The sequence below is a fragment of the Taeniopygia guttata genome, chromosome 15 (assembly GCF_048771995.1).
Source record: "Taeniopygia guttata chromosome 15, bTaeGut7.mat, whole genome shotgun sequence".
Classification (NCBI taxonomy): Eukaryota; Metazoa; Chordata; class Aves; order Passeriformes; family Estrildidae; genus Taeniopygia; species Taeniopygia guttata.
This window is the reverse complement of record NC_133040.1, coordinates 2,350,749-2,367,661: the sequence shown is the minus strand read 5'-3', so window position 1 is coordinate 2,367,661 and position 16,913 is coordinate 2,350,749. Positions and strand designations below refer to the sequence as shown.

Sequence of the window (16,913 nt, the reverse complement as noted above, 5' to 3'; positions counted from 1 at the left end):
TTGCCAGAGAGCAACTTCAACATTTCCCACAGGACAACCTACTAGAATTTTACCTCAGTTGCTTCAATGTTTTCCTTGGATGTTTATTTTGGTCTTCCCATTGATACGAGTCCATATATAGCTCGCACTAATAGCTTCTTTCTTCTTAAATAAGGTTAATGCAATTAAAATTAGATCACCCCTGAACAGGATAAGCTTTTTAAATAGCATCAGCTGCCAAGAGGCACATAACCATTGTTCAGGCCATCAGGGATTACAGGAAGGCAGGATGCTGGGCCGTGACCTCCGCGCTGCGCTCAGCTCTTACGCAAGAGCCAGCACAGGGTGCCCAAGTCACGCTCTGCCCCTCCAGAGAATCCCTCCATGTGACACACCACCTCTGCAAGCCTGCTGAGGCACCTCCATGGCTGCTCTGAGGCTCAGCAGAAATGCTGAGAAACTCCAGGCTACGTTACAGAGAAAAATTAGCCATCGTTCCATGTGGGAAATGGATTTGCTGATAGAAAGCTCACATAGTAGTACACACCTGTATGTAAATACTAAGATAAAGTGTGTTGACTTATTATGAAATAGAGATGACATTGTTAAGAGAGATATTGAACTAAAAAAAAAAAAGTTTTAATAAGTTTTAAAATATGGTTTTGTAAAAAGACTAGATATTTTAGAGAATTAGAATTGTGAAAGATATATTGTAGTAAAACTACATAGGGGAAAAAATATAGGTAATTAATATTAGAAGTAGTAGTAGTATTGTGTAGCAAAAGTTAATAAGCTGAAAAACATAAGGTATTATAACTAAGAAATAAGATAGTTTTTGATAAAATAGAGTTGAGTTGTATATCTTTTGTGCCTCACTATTCATTGAGACTGATAATAAAATAAAACCTTTTAAAATGCCTCTCAGTTACCCCATCTCTGTAAAAACCAAGAAAACCAACAATTCCACTACATTCCCAAGGGAATCTGTCTAAAGGCTTCTTTTCCTAAACAAAGAACAGCTTTAAATAAAACAGTCACGCAGCGAACAAAACACACTGAAAGCTTTACAAAGTAAGGGCTTAAAAGCAATCTCTCGTACTTTCCCTGATCAGGGGTCCTCTGCAGCATGGAGGAGACTTTGAGCAGGGTGCTGGAGTCCTTGAGCTGCGCGAGCACGTCCAGCAGCAGCACGATGGAGCGGTTCATATGAGACGCGAAACTGCCCGGCCGGTCGATCTCATCCACGGGGATGCGCCAGATTCCCTGCAGAGGAGGGAAAGGGGAACCTTCAAACAGGGATCCAACTGAAAAGGACACAACTGGGAAAAGAAGGAGCAGATTCTGCAGCGTGTTGAATTTCACAGAGGGACAGGGGAAGCGTGGACAGAGAAAAGCTGAGCTCCCCCAGGCAGTGAGATACGAAGTCAACTGATTCCTGCCAGTAGCAAAAGAGGAAGGCTCACAGAAGCCACAGCACACCTTCTAAATATGCTTCTGAACTGTTCCAAGAAACAGCAAGCAAAGCCCAAATTATACTATGCATTTTTCTTCAATGTCAATGAATGCACCTTACTAAGTCAAAGCTCAACTAACCACAAAAAATAAGGAGTAACTTGTACTAAGTTTTCCTGGCTGAAAGCTGTTAATATGCAGTCACAGCAAGTTTCTATCTTCAAATAATCTGTTATTAAACATCTTAGGAACTTGGTTGGAGCCTTGACATCATCAGTGTTCACTGTGGACTAACCAGTCCAATAGAAGAATTTGATTCCTCAGCAGAATCCATTTTCTAGTGGCAGATTCAAATACTTGGCCATACATCCTGATCCTTCTAATTAAATTTCTGGGACAAGGGAATCTTTGGGGAGCAAGGCTGGAGGCTGATAGCAAATATAATTTAATTAGAGTTAGTTAGCTCAGATTTTGCCAAGTCTAATACATCTAACGAGATTGTTTTCAGGTGTTTGTTGTGGATGCTGTCAGCACCCTACTCAACCACACCTGAAAAAATGAACTGCACATACTACCATGCTTGCATGTTAGGACAGGACTTAAATTGTCATCATTCACAAAAACTGCTGCTGCATCACTGCAAACCCTTCCCTTGTGCTTTATTTGGTTTTGAAACTTTTCCTATAGTAGCTTTCTAAGATGAAAATCCTCTGATTATGTAAACAATTTTGTGACAAGGCAGGAAAGAATAGTCTCATTGATAGGAGTACCTGACTGAAAAAGAGTTTGGCTTTCCAAACCTGTTCAGAGAGCAGGATATACAAATATTTACTTCTTCATCTTTGTTTAAAGGTCTTGCTTCGATTTGTTTAGCTTTACTTTCAGTGTGATCAAAACTTAATACAAAGTGGAAGCAAAGAACATGATTACTGCAATCATAAACAACATTTGACCAGAAAAGCAGATCCATAACCCCCTGTGTAAAATGGATCTTTCCTTTGCATGTCTGCAGAAAATCTCTAGTTCCACTCCATAAGATGTATAGGAATTTAGGAAAAAACAACACAGAAATATCAGTGGTTTAGTATCAGTGTTTTTACATGGAAAACAGTGACTTCAAATGGACATAATGCACAGACTGATCTGCCAAATTTTTCTTGCTCTTGCTTTTCCTTATTCTCTCTACTCTTACTCCCTAGTGATCACAATAAAGCTGTTCTTCCTCTTTGCTCCCTGAAGCTTTCTTTCAAAGCCTTTTCTGTAGCTTCCCTTTTCCAGAATGTACCAAAATCAGCACCATGGCCAAGCCCCAGGCAAAGCCATTGCCTCCTCCCGCTCCCAACAATGTCCACAAACACCTCCCATGGCCTGGTGGCCAAGAGCTCACCTGCTCAGGGAGCTCAGCAGCTCACAAGCACATCCAGATCCTGCAGGTGACAGTTCTGTAAACCAGCACACACTTCTATTTAAACAGAGATGCTTTTTCTTCCCTCAAACCATACAATGGCTCCCCTTTCAGCCTACAGATGAAACACATTCTGGAGCTGCTATTTTTTGCTTCTTTGCACGTATGTAAACTGGGTTCCTGCCAAATCCCAAAACAAGTGAATGCCTCATAATGGCACCACATTGCAACAACCTACTTAGCCAATTTAACTACACAAAACAATTTATGGTCAACTACAGCACACTGTAGGAGTGGAACACTGCCAGTGTGTAGGTAGGTTCCTGGTCTTTTTCAGTATTATCTCATCCTTCATTTGAATCAGGAGGATCACTTGGATCAGATACTGTATCTGGAATTAGTTGGAAATAATTTGCAGCTCCTTCTCACATATCCCATGTATACATTTTAATGCTACCCTGGAAATTACAACAATTTAGTATTAGAACCATTTTTAATGACAGAATATACAGACTGCATCCAGAAACTCAGGAAAAAGCCCCTCAGATAGAATCAAAGTTGTATATTTTGGAGAATGCTGCTGTCTTCCAAAACAGGGCACATTAGAAGAGGTTGAATTAAAACTCACATTAGGGGTGTTCAAGTTTCCCACTGCAATTACAAAAGTAGGACTGATTTTAAAAGGAAAGTCACTAACTTTTCATGTGTTGACTTGCAGCTTCATAAATGCAAAACAGCAACAGATAGGGGTTCAATGTGACACAGCTGCCTCTTCCACAGGCAGCCTGGAGCCAAAAGCAGAAAGAAACCTGCCACCAGAGCAATCTTCATTCCATCACTGAGATTGTGTTAAGCAATATGCAAAACACTGATGGTAAAGTGAGTTTATCAGAGTTCATTTCATCAATCATATGGAACTTTTAAGACTGCAATTTCAGTCAGAAACTAAAGAATGTCTTGTTTTAAATCTCTTCTAAAGAGAAGTTTAATAAAGCCCATAAGGTATTAATTTTTGCTTCCTAAATATCAATAAACTTCAGGAAGAATACTTACAAATTCAGATCACACACTGCAACTTTTTTTAAGAAGCTCAATGTTAAGCTTTTATTACTTTTAACAAAGCTTAAGAAATATACAAATGCAAAGTCTGTAAAGATATAACTGGGGAGAAGACCAGAACTATTAATTAGTTTAACTAAAAGTTTTTATATCATTACTTGAAAATTGAGCTTCATTAGCAAAGTATCTTTCTTGAAAGTAACTCACAGAAGAGTGTAGATCCTTGTGACAACAATTCCCAGTTCTTCTAAAGGTTTAGCTGCTGGTTATGGGCCACTCAAGGTACCTGACAAAATGTCTCCAGCTCTGGCCACCGAAAGGATTTCACATCCAACGCTGGCCACCATTGGCACTGCTGAAAGGTTCTCCTCCCTGCTGCCACAGCCAGCAGAGCTGTTTACACAAACCAGAGGAAGGAGTGAGGCACTTCCAACAACTCCAAAATGCCTCTCAGGATCCAAAACATCAGGCTGCTCTCCATGCCTTCCTGGCAAAACAAACACGCTGCAAGAGTGGGGGCGGGGGAAGCCTGACACACACTGCTAGGAAAAAATAAATCTGGGAGTAGTGAAAACCCTGCAGAGAACTTAATACTGAACATGACATTAAATATAAAACTGAATAATGAAGCCAGTCTACCATAATCCTGGTGACACTTCTACAATTCTTTTTCAGCTTGGAATTGCTGCTGTGCCTCCCCCTGCAGAACTGCAGGCTCGGGAGGAGGGTGAGCAGGAGGGAGAGGATGGTGCTGGGAGCAGAGCTGCAGCACTGTGGTACTTTCTAGCTCAGGCACTGAAAATAGAAAGGAAGGAAGTGCTTATTATTCCTCCATGCTGCTTACTCCAGAACTTTAGGGGAGGGGATTCCCTGGGGTTTAGGAATGCCTCTCTGAGGAGGAGAGGCTGACAGATCCCAGCAAAGCCCAAAGCTCCCTGGGGATGGCTGCTGCTGCCACGGCACAGCTCCAGGGTAAGCCATTTTCTAAGCACAGATCAAACTTTACTCTCTCCGTGCTCCATGGATTCCCTTCTCAACGAAATGGAGAAATGCAAGTCATGCTCCACATGATCCAATTCACATAGAACAAGCAAACACATAAAACTCACACTAATACAAATAAAGACTTCCCATTACTTAACTCCCTCTTTTTCATCTCTTTTTTTTTTAAGAGGTCCTAGAAGTTCAAGTTGTACTACATATAACAAACTGGATTCCAAGTGCCCATATCAAAACCAAATGATTCTTCATTTGTCAGTCTCAATAATGTCCTGCTAAGAGCCCTTAGTAAAAATAATTTAAATATTATTTTAAGATTGCCAGAAAGTACGACAAAACTAGCAAACTAACTAAGCAGTTCAGGGAAAGCACCAATTAATAATGTAACAACCTACATAGTATTTCAAAATCATGAAATTGAACTAAGCACAGCTGTATAACCCGTGGAAAGCTCCCACTTTCTTAAAATTCCTGCTTTTAAATAGGGTTAAGCACAACATACTGAAATACTACCAGTTTTACTCATGTCCTGTCTTCTTAGTTACTTATATAATTTTATCTTCTTGCTCTGGGTGCCTGCAGAGGAAAGGAAAATGCTTCAAGCTGAACAGATTCAACACACAGGGTTTGAGACCTCTCTGTCTGAAGTCAGGAAGGTCTAGCACAGAGCCCTGACTATCCCCACTCTCCTCTGTCAGCATGGCTTTATTTAGTGCTCCACTCACAACTTCCTGCTACCCCTGAGCACAACCACTAAAACCACTGCCCCCTCCCCCAGCAGCAATTTACTAAACCACCTTTCCTCATCCTACCTTAACATGCTCCTATATCTCTTATTATTTTACTCTGTCACTTGATTTTGACTTTTTCTTCTTTTCTGCAGATAATTCTATTATTTTTCTTCCTCAATTCCTCATTTCATCCACACTTCTATTCAGCCTGTAATGGAACAATTCTGCTGCTGTGAACAGGAATGCAAGTGGGCACAGAGGTATTAAGAAAGGAAAGCAGCTAAATTCAGAGTATTAAAACTATTATCTGCAGGGCCTGTGTCATTGAGCAATCCTGGCTTATTGTAACTTAGTTGATTTCAGGAAAATCTTACTGTTTCAGACTATAGTTATTCCATAGACCAGTAACAGTACATATTTTTTAAAAGTATGATAATACATAAATTACATTTTATCAGCGTGGAAAAGGAAACAGAAATAAAAGCTAAACTGCAGTAACCTCCTTTCAGTAAGTCGAGAACAAGCAGGATTACAATTCCTAGTCTATAAGGCAAATATTGTCAATTCCTTTTATTCTTATCTTTTAAATACACACACACTTGAAAATGGATAAACAGCATGTATGCATTTTGGAAGAACCGTGGAATTCTGTAACTTTACTTTAGCAAGACAGCAGCATGAAAAAATATTGACAAATGGAAGTGCTCCACATGTTCCAATCATCATATGCTGATAAAGAAACATAATGGACAATTTTCACCTCTTATTTCTCTCTTCAAAATACAATGTATTTCCAGAGTCTTAAATTTCAGACTTCTCAATTTCCAGAACAATCATTTTACCGTTGACTTGCCTTTAAATTGGTTTTAACCCTATGAAAAGAACACCCAAGTCACAGCCACTTTGGGAAACTGAGCACAAGTCAGGGAAAGGGAATGATTTCCTTGCTGCATAAGCAATTAAATAAAACCAGAAATGCCTTGTTAAGAAGAGTTACAAGTTCAGGTGGAATTAATGAAACAGAAACTGAGGCCTGCAGATGGCCTTTGCAGAGCTTTGGGTTTGGCCACTTGCCAGGCAGAATCTGGAGGTTTATGTTCACCCAGTCAGGAGGCTTGAGGAGTTTTCACTCAGATGGTTCCCATGTACCATGTGATTTCACAACCATGTCAACACAAAGTCACATCACTTTTTTTTTTTTTTTAAGGGAAACAGCTAACTAGACTGTAAGAGAAAGAAATAAAGAAGCTATTCTCCTGCATGGCTATGATGGAAAGGAAGACAAAGAAAGCAAGGAGAAGCAACACACCAGTCTCTTGAAACCTGTTTTGAAGGTGCAATTGTGCTCAAACAATAACACAGCTGCATTCCCTCCAGAGCTCTGCACCCACAGGAAAATCCAGCAAGCACAGGAGGTGTGTGCACAATGCAGCATCCTCTGGGTGAAGGCGGCTGCTCCCTGCACTGCTTTTCCAGGCTAACACCAACAGGGTGCTGGACCTTTCAGTATCCTTCTTAGGGTACTCCAAGAATTCCCTCTTGTTCAGTCCCTCATTCCTCTAATCTGCAAATCTGGGGCGCTAAAGCAAAAGTGGATTTGAAGATAAAGCTGTGGAACACAGACTTTTTTTTTTCCTTTTTTCTGTTGCCAACATTAACAAAGGTTCCCTTCTGGACAGCCGGACAACTTCTCAAGCTGGAAGGTCAATTACTGATAAAAAGACTTTGGAACAAATTACTTAAATATATTTATCATATTTCCTCTATAACTTGCTCCCTTTTACCAGCTGTATTTTAGAGGAGAGAAAAAAAGGATTGGTTAGGAATTAAATTACCAACAGTTAAGTTTCATTCACCATGTCCTGCAGACAATTCAAGGTTGCCGAAGGGATGCAGAAGAGGAGAAGTCATCCAGAGACTTAGGCTCTTCCATCTACTCTACAGAAAACACTGAGGAGTTTTTCTCACCTGTACTGGAATTTCAGATTCTGCCTTTGTTACTTCAGTACCCTTTTTTGAGGTACATTTTGGTTTTATGTCATATCCCTATATGAAAGAGTTTGGAATTTTTTCTTTGGGAGGATATAAAGCACAGAAATCCAGAGAACACAGACTGCTTCTAAATCTTCTAACACACAAATAACTTGATGCAGAAATCTAATGAAAGAATATGAAAACTTTGTTGGGAAAATGCTTTATCAGAATTTTGAATTTCTTTAGTTATTTTCTGGGATCAAATATGAGAAGACTTCTTTACCAACAAAATAAATGGATAGCAGGGCACATCTAAACAGTGACAGGGGTTCTGGTTTCACCTAATAGACAGCCTTTTAAGGTATTAAGAGGTATTTTCCTGCTGAGAACTTTTCTCTGTATCTGCTACAACCAGACTGCCTGACACCAGCTGCAAATGGTACTAAAAGCTAATGAAAGAAGCTTGGTACAGCCCATGGGCAGGCCTCTGCATCAGCCCCCGGAGACATAAGCAAACTTTCATTTTTTTGACAACACATGGCATTAATTTAATCTAACTCCACACATCTCTGATACAGACACATACATTTCGTTGCCACCCAGAAAAAGGCATTCAGGGGATGTGGCTCACCTGAGCTATTAGAGGCTCCACATCAGGATGAGATGAATGACAAGTTAGAAATTACTATTTCCTTTCAACACAAAGGATGATGGCTAAGTCATAAAAGATGACAAATGTTAGGGGACATAAATGACAACCAGAAACTTTTGGTGGTTCTGATCTCTGTCAGTAGCAAACCAAGGCTGAGCCCCAGCATTGAGTCTCACTCCTGAAGGAGGTGCTGCAGAACCAGAGAATTGGGGTTGACACAGAGCTGGGAGCAGGGGTTGGCTTCCAGAGAAGGGCAAGTTTAAGGATTTTAAGATTTTTTTTTGTTTTCACCCTGACACCAACACTTCTGTCTGTACAATGACTGCCCCAATATCCCCAGGGGTTACAAAGCAAGCAGCCAGCAGTGTCCAGGCACTGAAACACTGTGGGGGAAGGAAGGTTACCTGGGGATCCCAGCTGCAGTACTGTGTCACTGTGTCCAGCCCCGAGGTCCTCAGCACAGCAAAGACCTGCAGCCACTGCAGGGCGTGCAGAGGAGGGCACAGAGGTGATCAGAGGCTGGAGCACCACTGCTGGGAGGAAAGGCTGAGAGAGCTGGGGCTGTTCAGCCTGCAGAACAGACTCTGGCAAGGCCTCAGGGTGGCCTTCAATACTTAAAGGGGGCCTAAGAAAAACGAGGACACACATTTTAGCAGGGCCTGTCACGACAAGACAAGGGGCAATAGTTTTAAATTAAAGAAGGGTTGATCTAGACAGGATATAATGAAAAACTTATTTCACAATGAGGGTGTCAAAACACTGGCACAGATTGCCCAGAGCAGTGGTGGATCCCCATCTCTGGAAACATTCATGGCCAGATTGTACAGGGATTGGAACATCCTCATCTGGTTGAAGATGTCCCTGTTCTTTGGAGGAGATTTGGACTGGGTGACCTTTAAAGGTCTCTTACAACCCAAATTATTCTGTGATTCTAGAATTCTATGATTGTACCTCAGCCTAATTTTAAGAAAATTGAAAATTGCTTCAGAACACAGAACTATCAGCTATAATTTCTGACTACGATTTGTAGCATCCAAAAATAGTGAGCCCAGCTCAGAGCACTGCTAAGGTTATTCTGACAACACTCCTGCCTTACAAGACTGCAGGGGCACTCCAGCATAACAAAGCCTCCACCACTAGTGCAGTATATACAGTTCTAGAAAGGAAAGGAGGACAAGAACTTTGTAATATTAAGTGCTATGCTAATTGTTGAGATTCAGCACACTGTTAATGTAGAATTAACATCCTGAATTAACATGAAGAGTTGTTCAGAGAGTCTTCATGCTGTAACACTGCAGTAAGGGTCTCCTGCTTGTACAGGATGTCACTTCTACTATTTCAGCCTGAAACTCTTCAGGCTTGAAGGATTTGAAGGAATAGATTTTCACCTAATTAAATACCAAGTTTTAGATGAAAATTACAGATTATCCAATATATAAAGACTCATTGGTTTGGAGTATTTTAAACTAGGCTGTCAGAGTGCTAAAAAGTTATTTTACCAAAATACTCCAGTTTTTATGCCAACACAAACTGATCTTCCATCCTACATCCCTTGCTTTTCAACAAACAAAATGCTTAACTGCCCACTCCCACCCAACAGCTGACATCCAGCATCCCTGTGCTGACAGCACAGACTTTCAGCTTTTACTCTCCCCTACATAATGAAACACAGAGTAAAATATCAAGATGAGAGTCCATAAAATCCCAGTGTTTGCAAAATATTTTAGCATGTTCATGAAATGCTTAGGAAAAGTGACATATGCACCTTTACATTTTACATCTATATCACCATGTTAGACTCCAAGTCTCAGAAAATATCAAAAGCTAGAGTGTTAGATCAGCACAGAGGAAAATGCTATCATTTCAGAAAACAATACTGATCAAGCAGTGTTCTTTCTTGTCACTACCAAATCACTAGAATACATGGCATTAAAAGATCCTGCTGAGATATTTGAGCCTGAAGAAACATAAATCAAAAGGTCCAGAAAATGCTTTCTACTAATTTCCATCACAATTTTTGAAAACAGAAAACCCTCTATAGCAGCTCATAAACCACAACCAAGTGATGATCTTTAAAACTGGTAGAAAAGACTTCACTTTATTTTATCTTGATACAAAATTACATCTTCATAAAAATTACCCAGAAACATCCTCCTTAAAATGCCTGCTGGCTAAGATGCATCTTTCAGACAACACTTTCACCACAGAGCACTATGAGTGACCACACAGCCACACCACCTGACTTTGGGGGTCAATTAGGGACTTTTTCAAAAGAGTACATTTTTCCTCAGTGACCTGTTGGGTAGCTTTTCTCAACTGACCCTGGTAAGTAAGAAAAAGTAAAGTAGGTTCAAAGTGACACAAGAGAAAATCAGGTTTGTGTACTGTACCTACTGAAATTTGGTCAGAAAGGGCCACGTCATAACTCAGAAGTGACAAACCCATATGTGACAACTGCTCTCCTTGGGAACTGCCAATTTTTTTTAAAGCTAATATGACCTTACATCCATAGTTTATAAGTTTAGACTTTAGTTTGTAAGCCACAGACTTCAAAACACACATAGGTAGGGGGTTTTGCAGCTTATTTAGGAACAAATCAAGGTTATGAAAAAAGCTAGTAAACCTCACTGAATAGATGGTGCAGTTATTTATAAAAATTAAGAGAGTTGCATATTGGAACTTAATGAAGAACTCTCAGTACTTTTAACAGCACTAATATAAACAAGCATTACCAACCAGGGTGAAATATAAAATGCAATACATACCAGGAGTAGAACTAAAAAAATATACTCCACTGTTCACTATTGGAAAACACTTTTGAAAAGTGACAAGAATGGCATGTTCTATGACAGGCTGGTATTTTGGTATGTGCACACAATCTGGAAGCACGCAGAAATACTCAAATCTTTTGTCAATGTTGAGAAGAAAAAAAGCAATGGAAAGCTGAAGGGAACAAAAATTTAAACTCCTCCAGTGTTCTGAGAGAGGTAAAATGACAGCAGGAGCTAGCAGAAAATCCTTTCAAACCAGAATCCTGTAAGATCTGACTAGAGTTCCCTGCTCCTTTTTCTAAGGCCAGTTCTACAAAGACTTGTGTTTGTAAACACATGACAATTCATATTTGAAGGTTCCAGCTCTGTCTGATATTTCCTACTGGCTTAGGAATGACAGAAATACACAGCCTGGATTTCAAACACTTTGTCAGCTGAAGTTGAGGGCAGGAAGCAGCTTATTTGAAATAGGTAGTAAGAAAAAAATACCCCACAACAGAGGTTATGAACCAGAAAAAAACATCTGCAGTGGGTAAAAGCTTGGAGAAGACATACTCCTCTCCAAAAACTAAAGCTCTACATGAGTTTACACATTTCATCCTCAACAATTAAGAGCCTCAAATTAAGCCATTAGGAGCTGACAAGTAATTAATTTCATTTTCTCATTTCCCCCTACTACAGCAGCATCCACAGAACACTTCCCTTCTCTGTCCAGCAAGTGGAGGCCCTGAAGGAATCCTGACGGCTATAAAAGGTAAAAAAATCTCTTTCTGTTATGCACCCCACAGCTAATCTCCAACTTATCTTTTCTCCTCTGATACAGGAATGCATGCAACAAAAAAGAATTTCAGTAAATCTGTTTCTCATGTATTTTACCTTTTTTTTTTTGTGGGGGAGGACATACATGTGTGCTAACACCTTATGCTGTCCGGCTTTCAGACACTGCCAGGAACAAAAGCAGCTGTTTATCCAGTTCTAAGAGTTAGTGCAAGTGCCTAATTCACGTAAACATTTAGGCAGCAGCCTGCGTAGCACCCGAACTAAAGTTGACTGATCTTTGGTAACACCAGAGGAACAAGACATTGCAGGGAAGCAATAATTTAATTACCCTATTTACAGTAACATAAATGACAGTATACACAGGGGAGCTTCAATGTTCAACCAGCAGCAATACTACCAGAGCTCAGTCTAACACCAGGCACGGCAGTGTCTCAGCTGAGAAGACAGGGTACAGTGTTTGATTCCACTGATACTGTGAGGGAGAAATTATTTGAGAACAACCAGAGTAATTATTGAGGGGGAGGAGGACTTAGGAAGGCCTCAACATTTAGAGTATTTCAGACTCCAATAAAGATGCTAAAAACACACAACAGTCCTATTACTGAAAACAGTATCTGGGTATTCAAGATGTCAACCTGAATATGCTCCAATAGAAGGGACACAACTTGCAGCTCCCTGGGTAATAAAAACCTCTACAGCATATGCTTTAATTCTTAGATCTGCTTCATGCAAAATGCCCCCTGCACACTCAAAAATCTGCCATTGCACAAATAAACAGAGGCTGCAGTAAATTAAAAAACCAGAAACGTGGAGCTGCCACAGCCAATGCCGCAAACAGCATGTGGCACTTGCTTTATGCACAACACCAGAATTTACTGCAATTAAGACATACGTTCTAAAATTATAAACATGTGACCAGACAAAGCTGACTGGTTTTAACAAACTGCTAATTAAATTGGAATCCTCTTATCCCCTCTCTCTCTCTTCAGCTGAATGAAGCAGCAACTGTTCGAGCGTCGTAGCTCATGCAAAACAGACACTGAACAAGAGGCTTTCCTGTTAGGTCACGGCTAAGCAGGGGAATCTCCCGTGTGCGCCCGGCTCCCGCAGCAGAGCAGGGAGCGCACAGCGGAGAGCACAGCTGGGCTGCTCTGTGCCACACGGCTCCCGAGACCGACCGAAAACCGCCCCCCGCAAGCTTTAGGGCTGGATTGACAACGAGGGTGCTAAGTAATTCATCCCACCCAGGGAGCGGAGGAAGGAGAAATCCCAAACAATACAGACCGAATCAAACAAAAATCCCTCACCCTTTCGTCCCCCCTTCCAAACTTCTCTCGACTCCTCCGTTTCCCATCGCCCTCAGGATTTTCCCGTGCAGCAAAGCAGCTCTGTTCAGCCTCTAACCGCAGGCGAACCGAACTAATGAAATAAGTATTTCCCAACCACGACGGCAAATGTCATCAGATCTCATCTCCCTCCCTCCAGCTCGGATGAGCCCAGCGGCGCCCGCAGCCCGCCCAGCTCCGGAGAAGGGATTCCCCGCAGGTCACGGCCAGCTGCGCGGGAGGCTCCGAGCCCCGCGGGCAAGCGGAACGGGAAAGGGCAAAGGCACGGCACACCGAGGAACGCCCTACAGCGCAGGGGAGCCGGCAGCTGTTCGCGCTGCTGCGGGCACAGACACCGAACTTCCTCCAGCACCGCATCTGCCCCCGCCGGAGCCCCCGGCCTCCCCGCGGGGCATCACCCGCCCGCCGCGGCCCCGGGCTCCCCGCGTGTGCGCGGGGGAAGTTCCCCGAGCCGCCCCCCGCACTCACCATCACCGAGGCGCGGGCTGGCTCCGCCGGAGTTCCCCGGCGGCCGCGGAGCCGGAGCGCGCCCGCCCCCGCCCGGGCCCCGCGCCGCCCCCGCGCCCCCACCTGACCGCCCCCGCCCGGCTCGCACTTCCTCTCGCACCGGAGTTGCCCGAGCCCTGGAAGCCGCATACCTCGGATTTCCTGCCGCCGCGGACAGTTATTTATTTTATTTCTCCCTCTGCCTTCGCCGCCGGGAGGCTGCGGGCCGGGGCCGGCCGTGCCTGACGAGGATGTCGGTGCCGGTTACCGCCGAGCCCGGCTCGCAGCCATCCCGCTTAGGACAACGGAGCGAACAGCTGCCGCTGTCGGTTCGCGAGCATTAATAAAAACCAGTTACCCGCTCCCACCTGTCCGCCAAACCTTCCCGAAATATTCCCTGACCCAGTTTAACCCCGCGGGTGCCGCTTCACCGCCCTTCACCTCGCCGCCACCGAAGGCCCGTCCGTGACCTATTTTTCCCCGGCGCGGCCGGCTCGCTGCTGCGCCCGCAGTGCCGAGGCGGCGGGGCCCGCCGGGATGCTCGGAGCGGAGCCGAGCCCGCCACCGGCCGCCTCCCCGCCGCAGCTGCCGCCATGGCCGGGCGCGGGGCCGCCCCCGCCGCGGCACAGCCCGCACCGCTGTGCGCTCGCCCCCGCGGGGCCACCCGCGGCTCCCCCGCACGGCACCGACAGCGGCGCCGCGGCCTCGGGCACCATCCCCCGGGCTGCCGCTGCCACACCGTCCCCTCCCCGGCTCCTGCGCTACCGCGGGTGCTGCTGGCAGCCTTCTCGCTCCAGCCCTTTGGCACTTCTTTCGTTACATCCTTCAGCATTTCTCAAACTATTTGAGGGGGGGAAAAAAAGATCTCCCCTTGTCCTTTCCCCTGGACTCCCCTCTCCCTCCTTTTGATGATTCAGGTCAATCCCCCATTAAGAGACCCCTAAATGTGTGCCACTCCGCTGCCAACCTCAGTCCATGTAATCCTGCCTCACAAACTCATTGATACATCTTTCTCCATCTCAGCTCAGCACAGCTCTAAACTCAGCTTCTTTTCCCAGTCACTGATCCAGGCTCTGCTCCAGATTACCTTCACCTCAGAAGTTTAGACATTTTATCTTTACTTGCTCCTTTCTCTCACTTTTGCAGGCAGGGCCATGGCTTTGATCTCTTCCTTACCTTTCCAAGCATTGCAGGGACTTGGTTTGGTTTGGCTTTTTCCCTCTCCCACTTATTAGGATTATTCTGAAGTGCTCAAAATCCATCCTGTTTACTAACACCTCAGGTTTAATACCTTGCTTCTCCACCACGACAGTCCCCACTATAGGTAGAAAGCAAGTGCTAATATTATCTTCCTTTCCCATCATTTTAGCCACTTTTTACCAATCTTTTCTTCATGTTCCTATCTTCTTAGCACAGCAATTCAAGGGTTCTCACATTGAAAGCCCTATACACCTTGCCATTTCCCCCTTATTTGCATAAATCATACACATACTTCTATGCTTAACAGCATCTTGAAAAAACAGCTAAAGAATAATTCAGCTACCCTATTTACCTTCTATAAAATTGTTATTAATCAACAATACACTGTGTCTATGTCTCCATTTAAACTGTCTTCATTGCCTCTCACACCTTTCCACCAAAGGCAATAACAAATTCTATATTGATTAACAACACAGTTTTGACACTACCACTTCAAAAATCCATTAACCTTTACTCTTTTGACTGCATAGCACAGATTTACATTTTAAATACAGAACTGAAACGAATACTTACTTTCTATGTATTCATGCAAATAGGCTTCTTTCTGACCTGCCCTTTTTAATCTGCTCCTTTAGTCACAGTAGGGCTCCTATCTCCCCTATTACAGTGAGACTTTTTCCTATGTACTGTCATTTTTTATACAAATTAAGTAGTTGCTGTACCTGGAATTAAATACACTGTTGGTGATCACTAATTTGAAATTGTCTCTTTATCTTTAAAGCTTAAAATGATATGTTTTTCACCATGTATTATCTTTGATTCTGTCAAATTCCAAAGGTTTCTTATCAACTTTTCGTCTCTCTGACTGGCATTTTCATCAATCATCATGGTATTTCCCATGTTTGCACTGCAGACTCCCACAGCATACATTAGTCAGTTGTCTGAACCCTCACAAGCAGAAGGAATTTTGCAATATTTGCATGTGCAAGTGTACATAACTTACAGTGCTACTGAGCAGAATAATTCCAAATTAGTTACCTAAGGTAAAAAACACATCTGCTCCATGTAGGGTAGGTGGCATCCCCTATACCTGTGGGAACCAACACCACACCACAGGATTTGCACAATCTGGATATGGGACATGTTACAGAGATGCTCCAAACTCAGGAGGGTTGTGAAGACCAAATGGATAAAACTACCTGTGCTCACAGAAAGGGACTAAACCTTTGGTGCTCGGGTCAGAAATGTCCTTGGGTTATTCTCAGACACCCACTCATATCCCTGTGAGCTGCAGCCCTGGTGCAGCCACTTCCTAGAGGGTGGAGCCACTTCCTACTATTTGTAAGTAGGAAGCCATCCCTTGGTGTTCTTGGGTCAAACTCAACACCACCTAAAATCAAAGGCCTTTTCACTCATTACTTTTATACAGAGCAGTATTTGGGACACAATATTTAAGTTTCCTGGCTGGTTAAGGGCAAAAGATGCTACACTGTTTTCTTGTTTTATTAACTGGAGACACTGTGCCAATGAGAGCTGTAGAAACAGCTAACATCTACTGCTTTTTAAGCTTAATTCAGGTGATTTAGGAACAAAACAATCTGGCTATGCATTTTGGCAAGGAAGGATGGATGGGAAAAAGACTGACAGAGAATTACAGGGAACTTGAAACATGCCCAGAGTCAACAGATGACTTTACATTTGTTCTTTTAAAAATAAATACTCAGAAATAATAGTTCTAGCTCAGCAAACTATCTCTGAGAAAGGAAAAAAATCATCCTAGGTGCAACTGGTAATCCTCAAAGACCATGTCCTATACTTGTCCTTCAATTATGGGAAAGCCCATTAAAACTGACAAGTTTGTATTGCAGTCCATGTTTCCTACTTTGAGCCTCATTTAATTTTTTTTTTTTTTTTTTTTTTTTTTTTTTGTTTAAAAATATTTGGATCTTCAAATGAGTAACAATCAGAAGAAGTCTGATGAACACCTCAGCCAGAATCACCTACAGTATGTGAGCTCCAGCATGTGCTCTCCAGTGCCACAATTCTAGGAGCCAGATGGAAATGATTTTACACTTCTGC

General features: G+C 42.9%; 1 protein-coding gene across 5 annotated transcripts in view; it reads right to left on the bottom strand.

Annotated features, from left to right (window-relative positions):
• The window catches only part of CABIN1 (calcineurin binding protein 1), a 107,968-nt gene that overhangs the window by 29,664 nt on the left and 61,391 nt on the right, over window positions 1–16,913 (bottom strand). For all 5 annotated transcript variants that reach the window (XM_030285834.4, XM_030285836.4, XM_012578115.5 and 2 more), the window contains one exon: window positions 1,079–1,242. In XM_030285834.4, coding sequence (XP_030141694.4) covers window positions 1,079–1,242 — 164 coding nt within the window. The remainder of the gene's footprint in view (window positions 1–1,078; window positions 1,243–16,913) is intronic.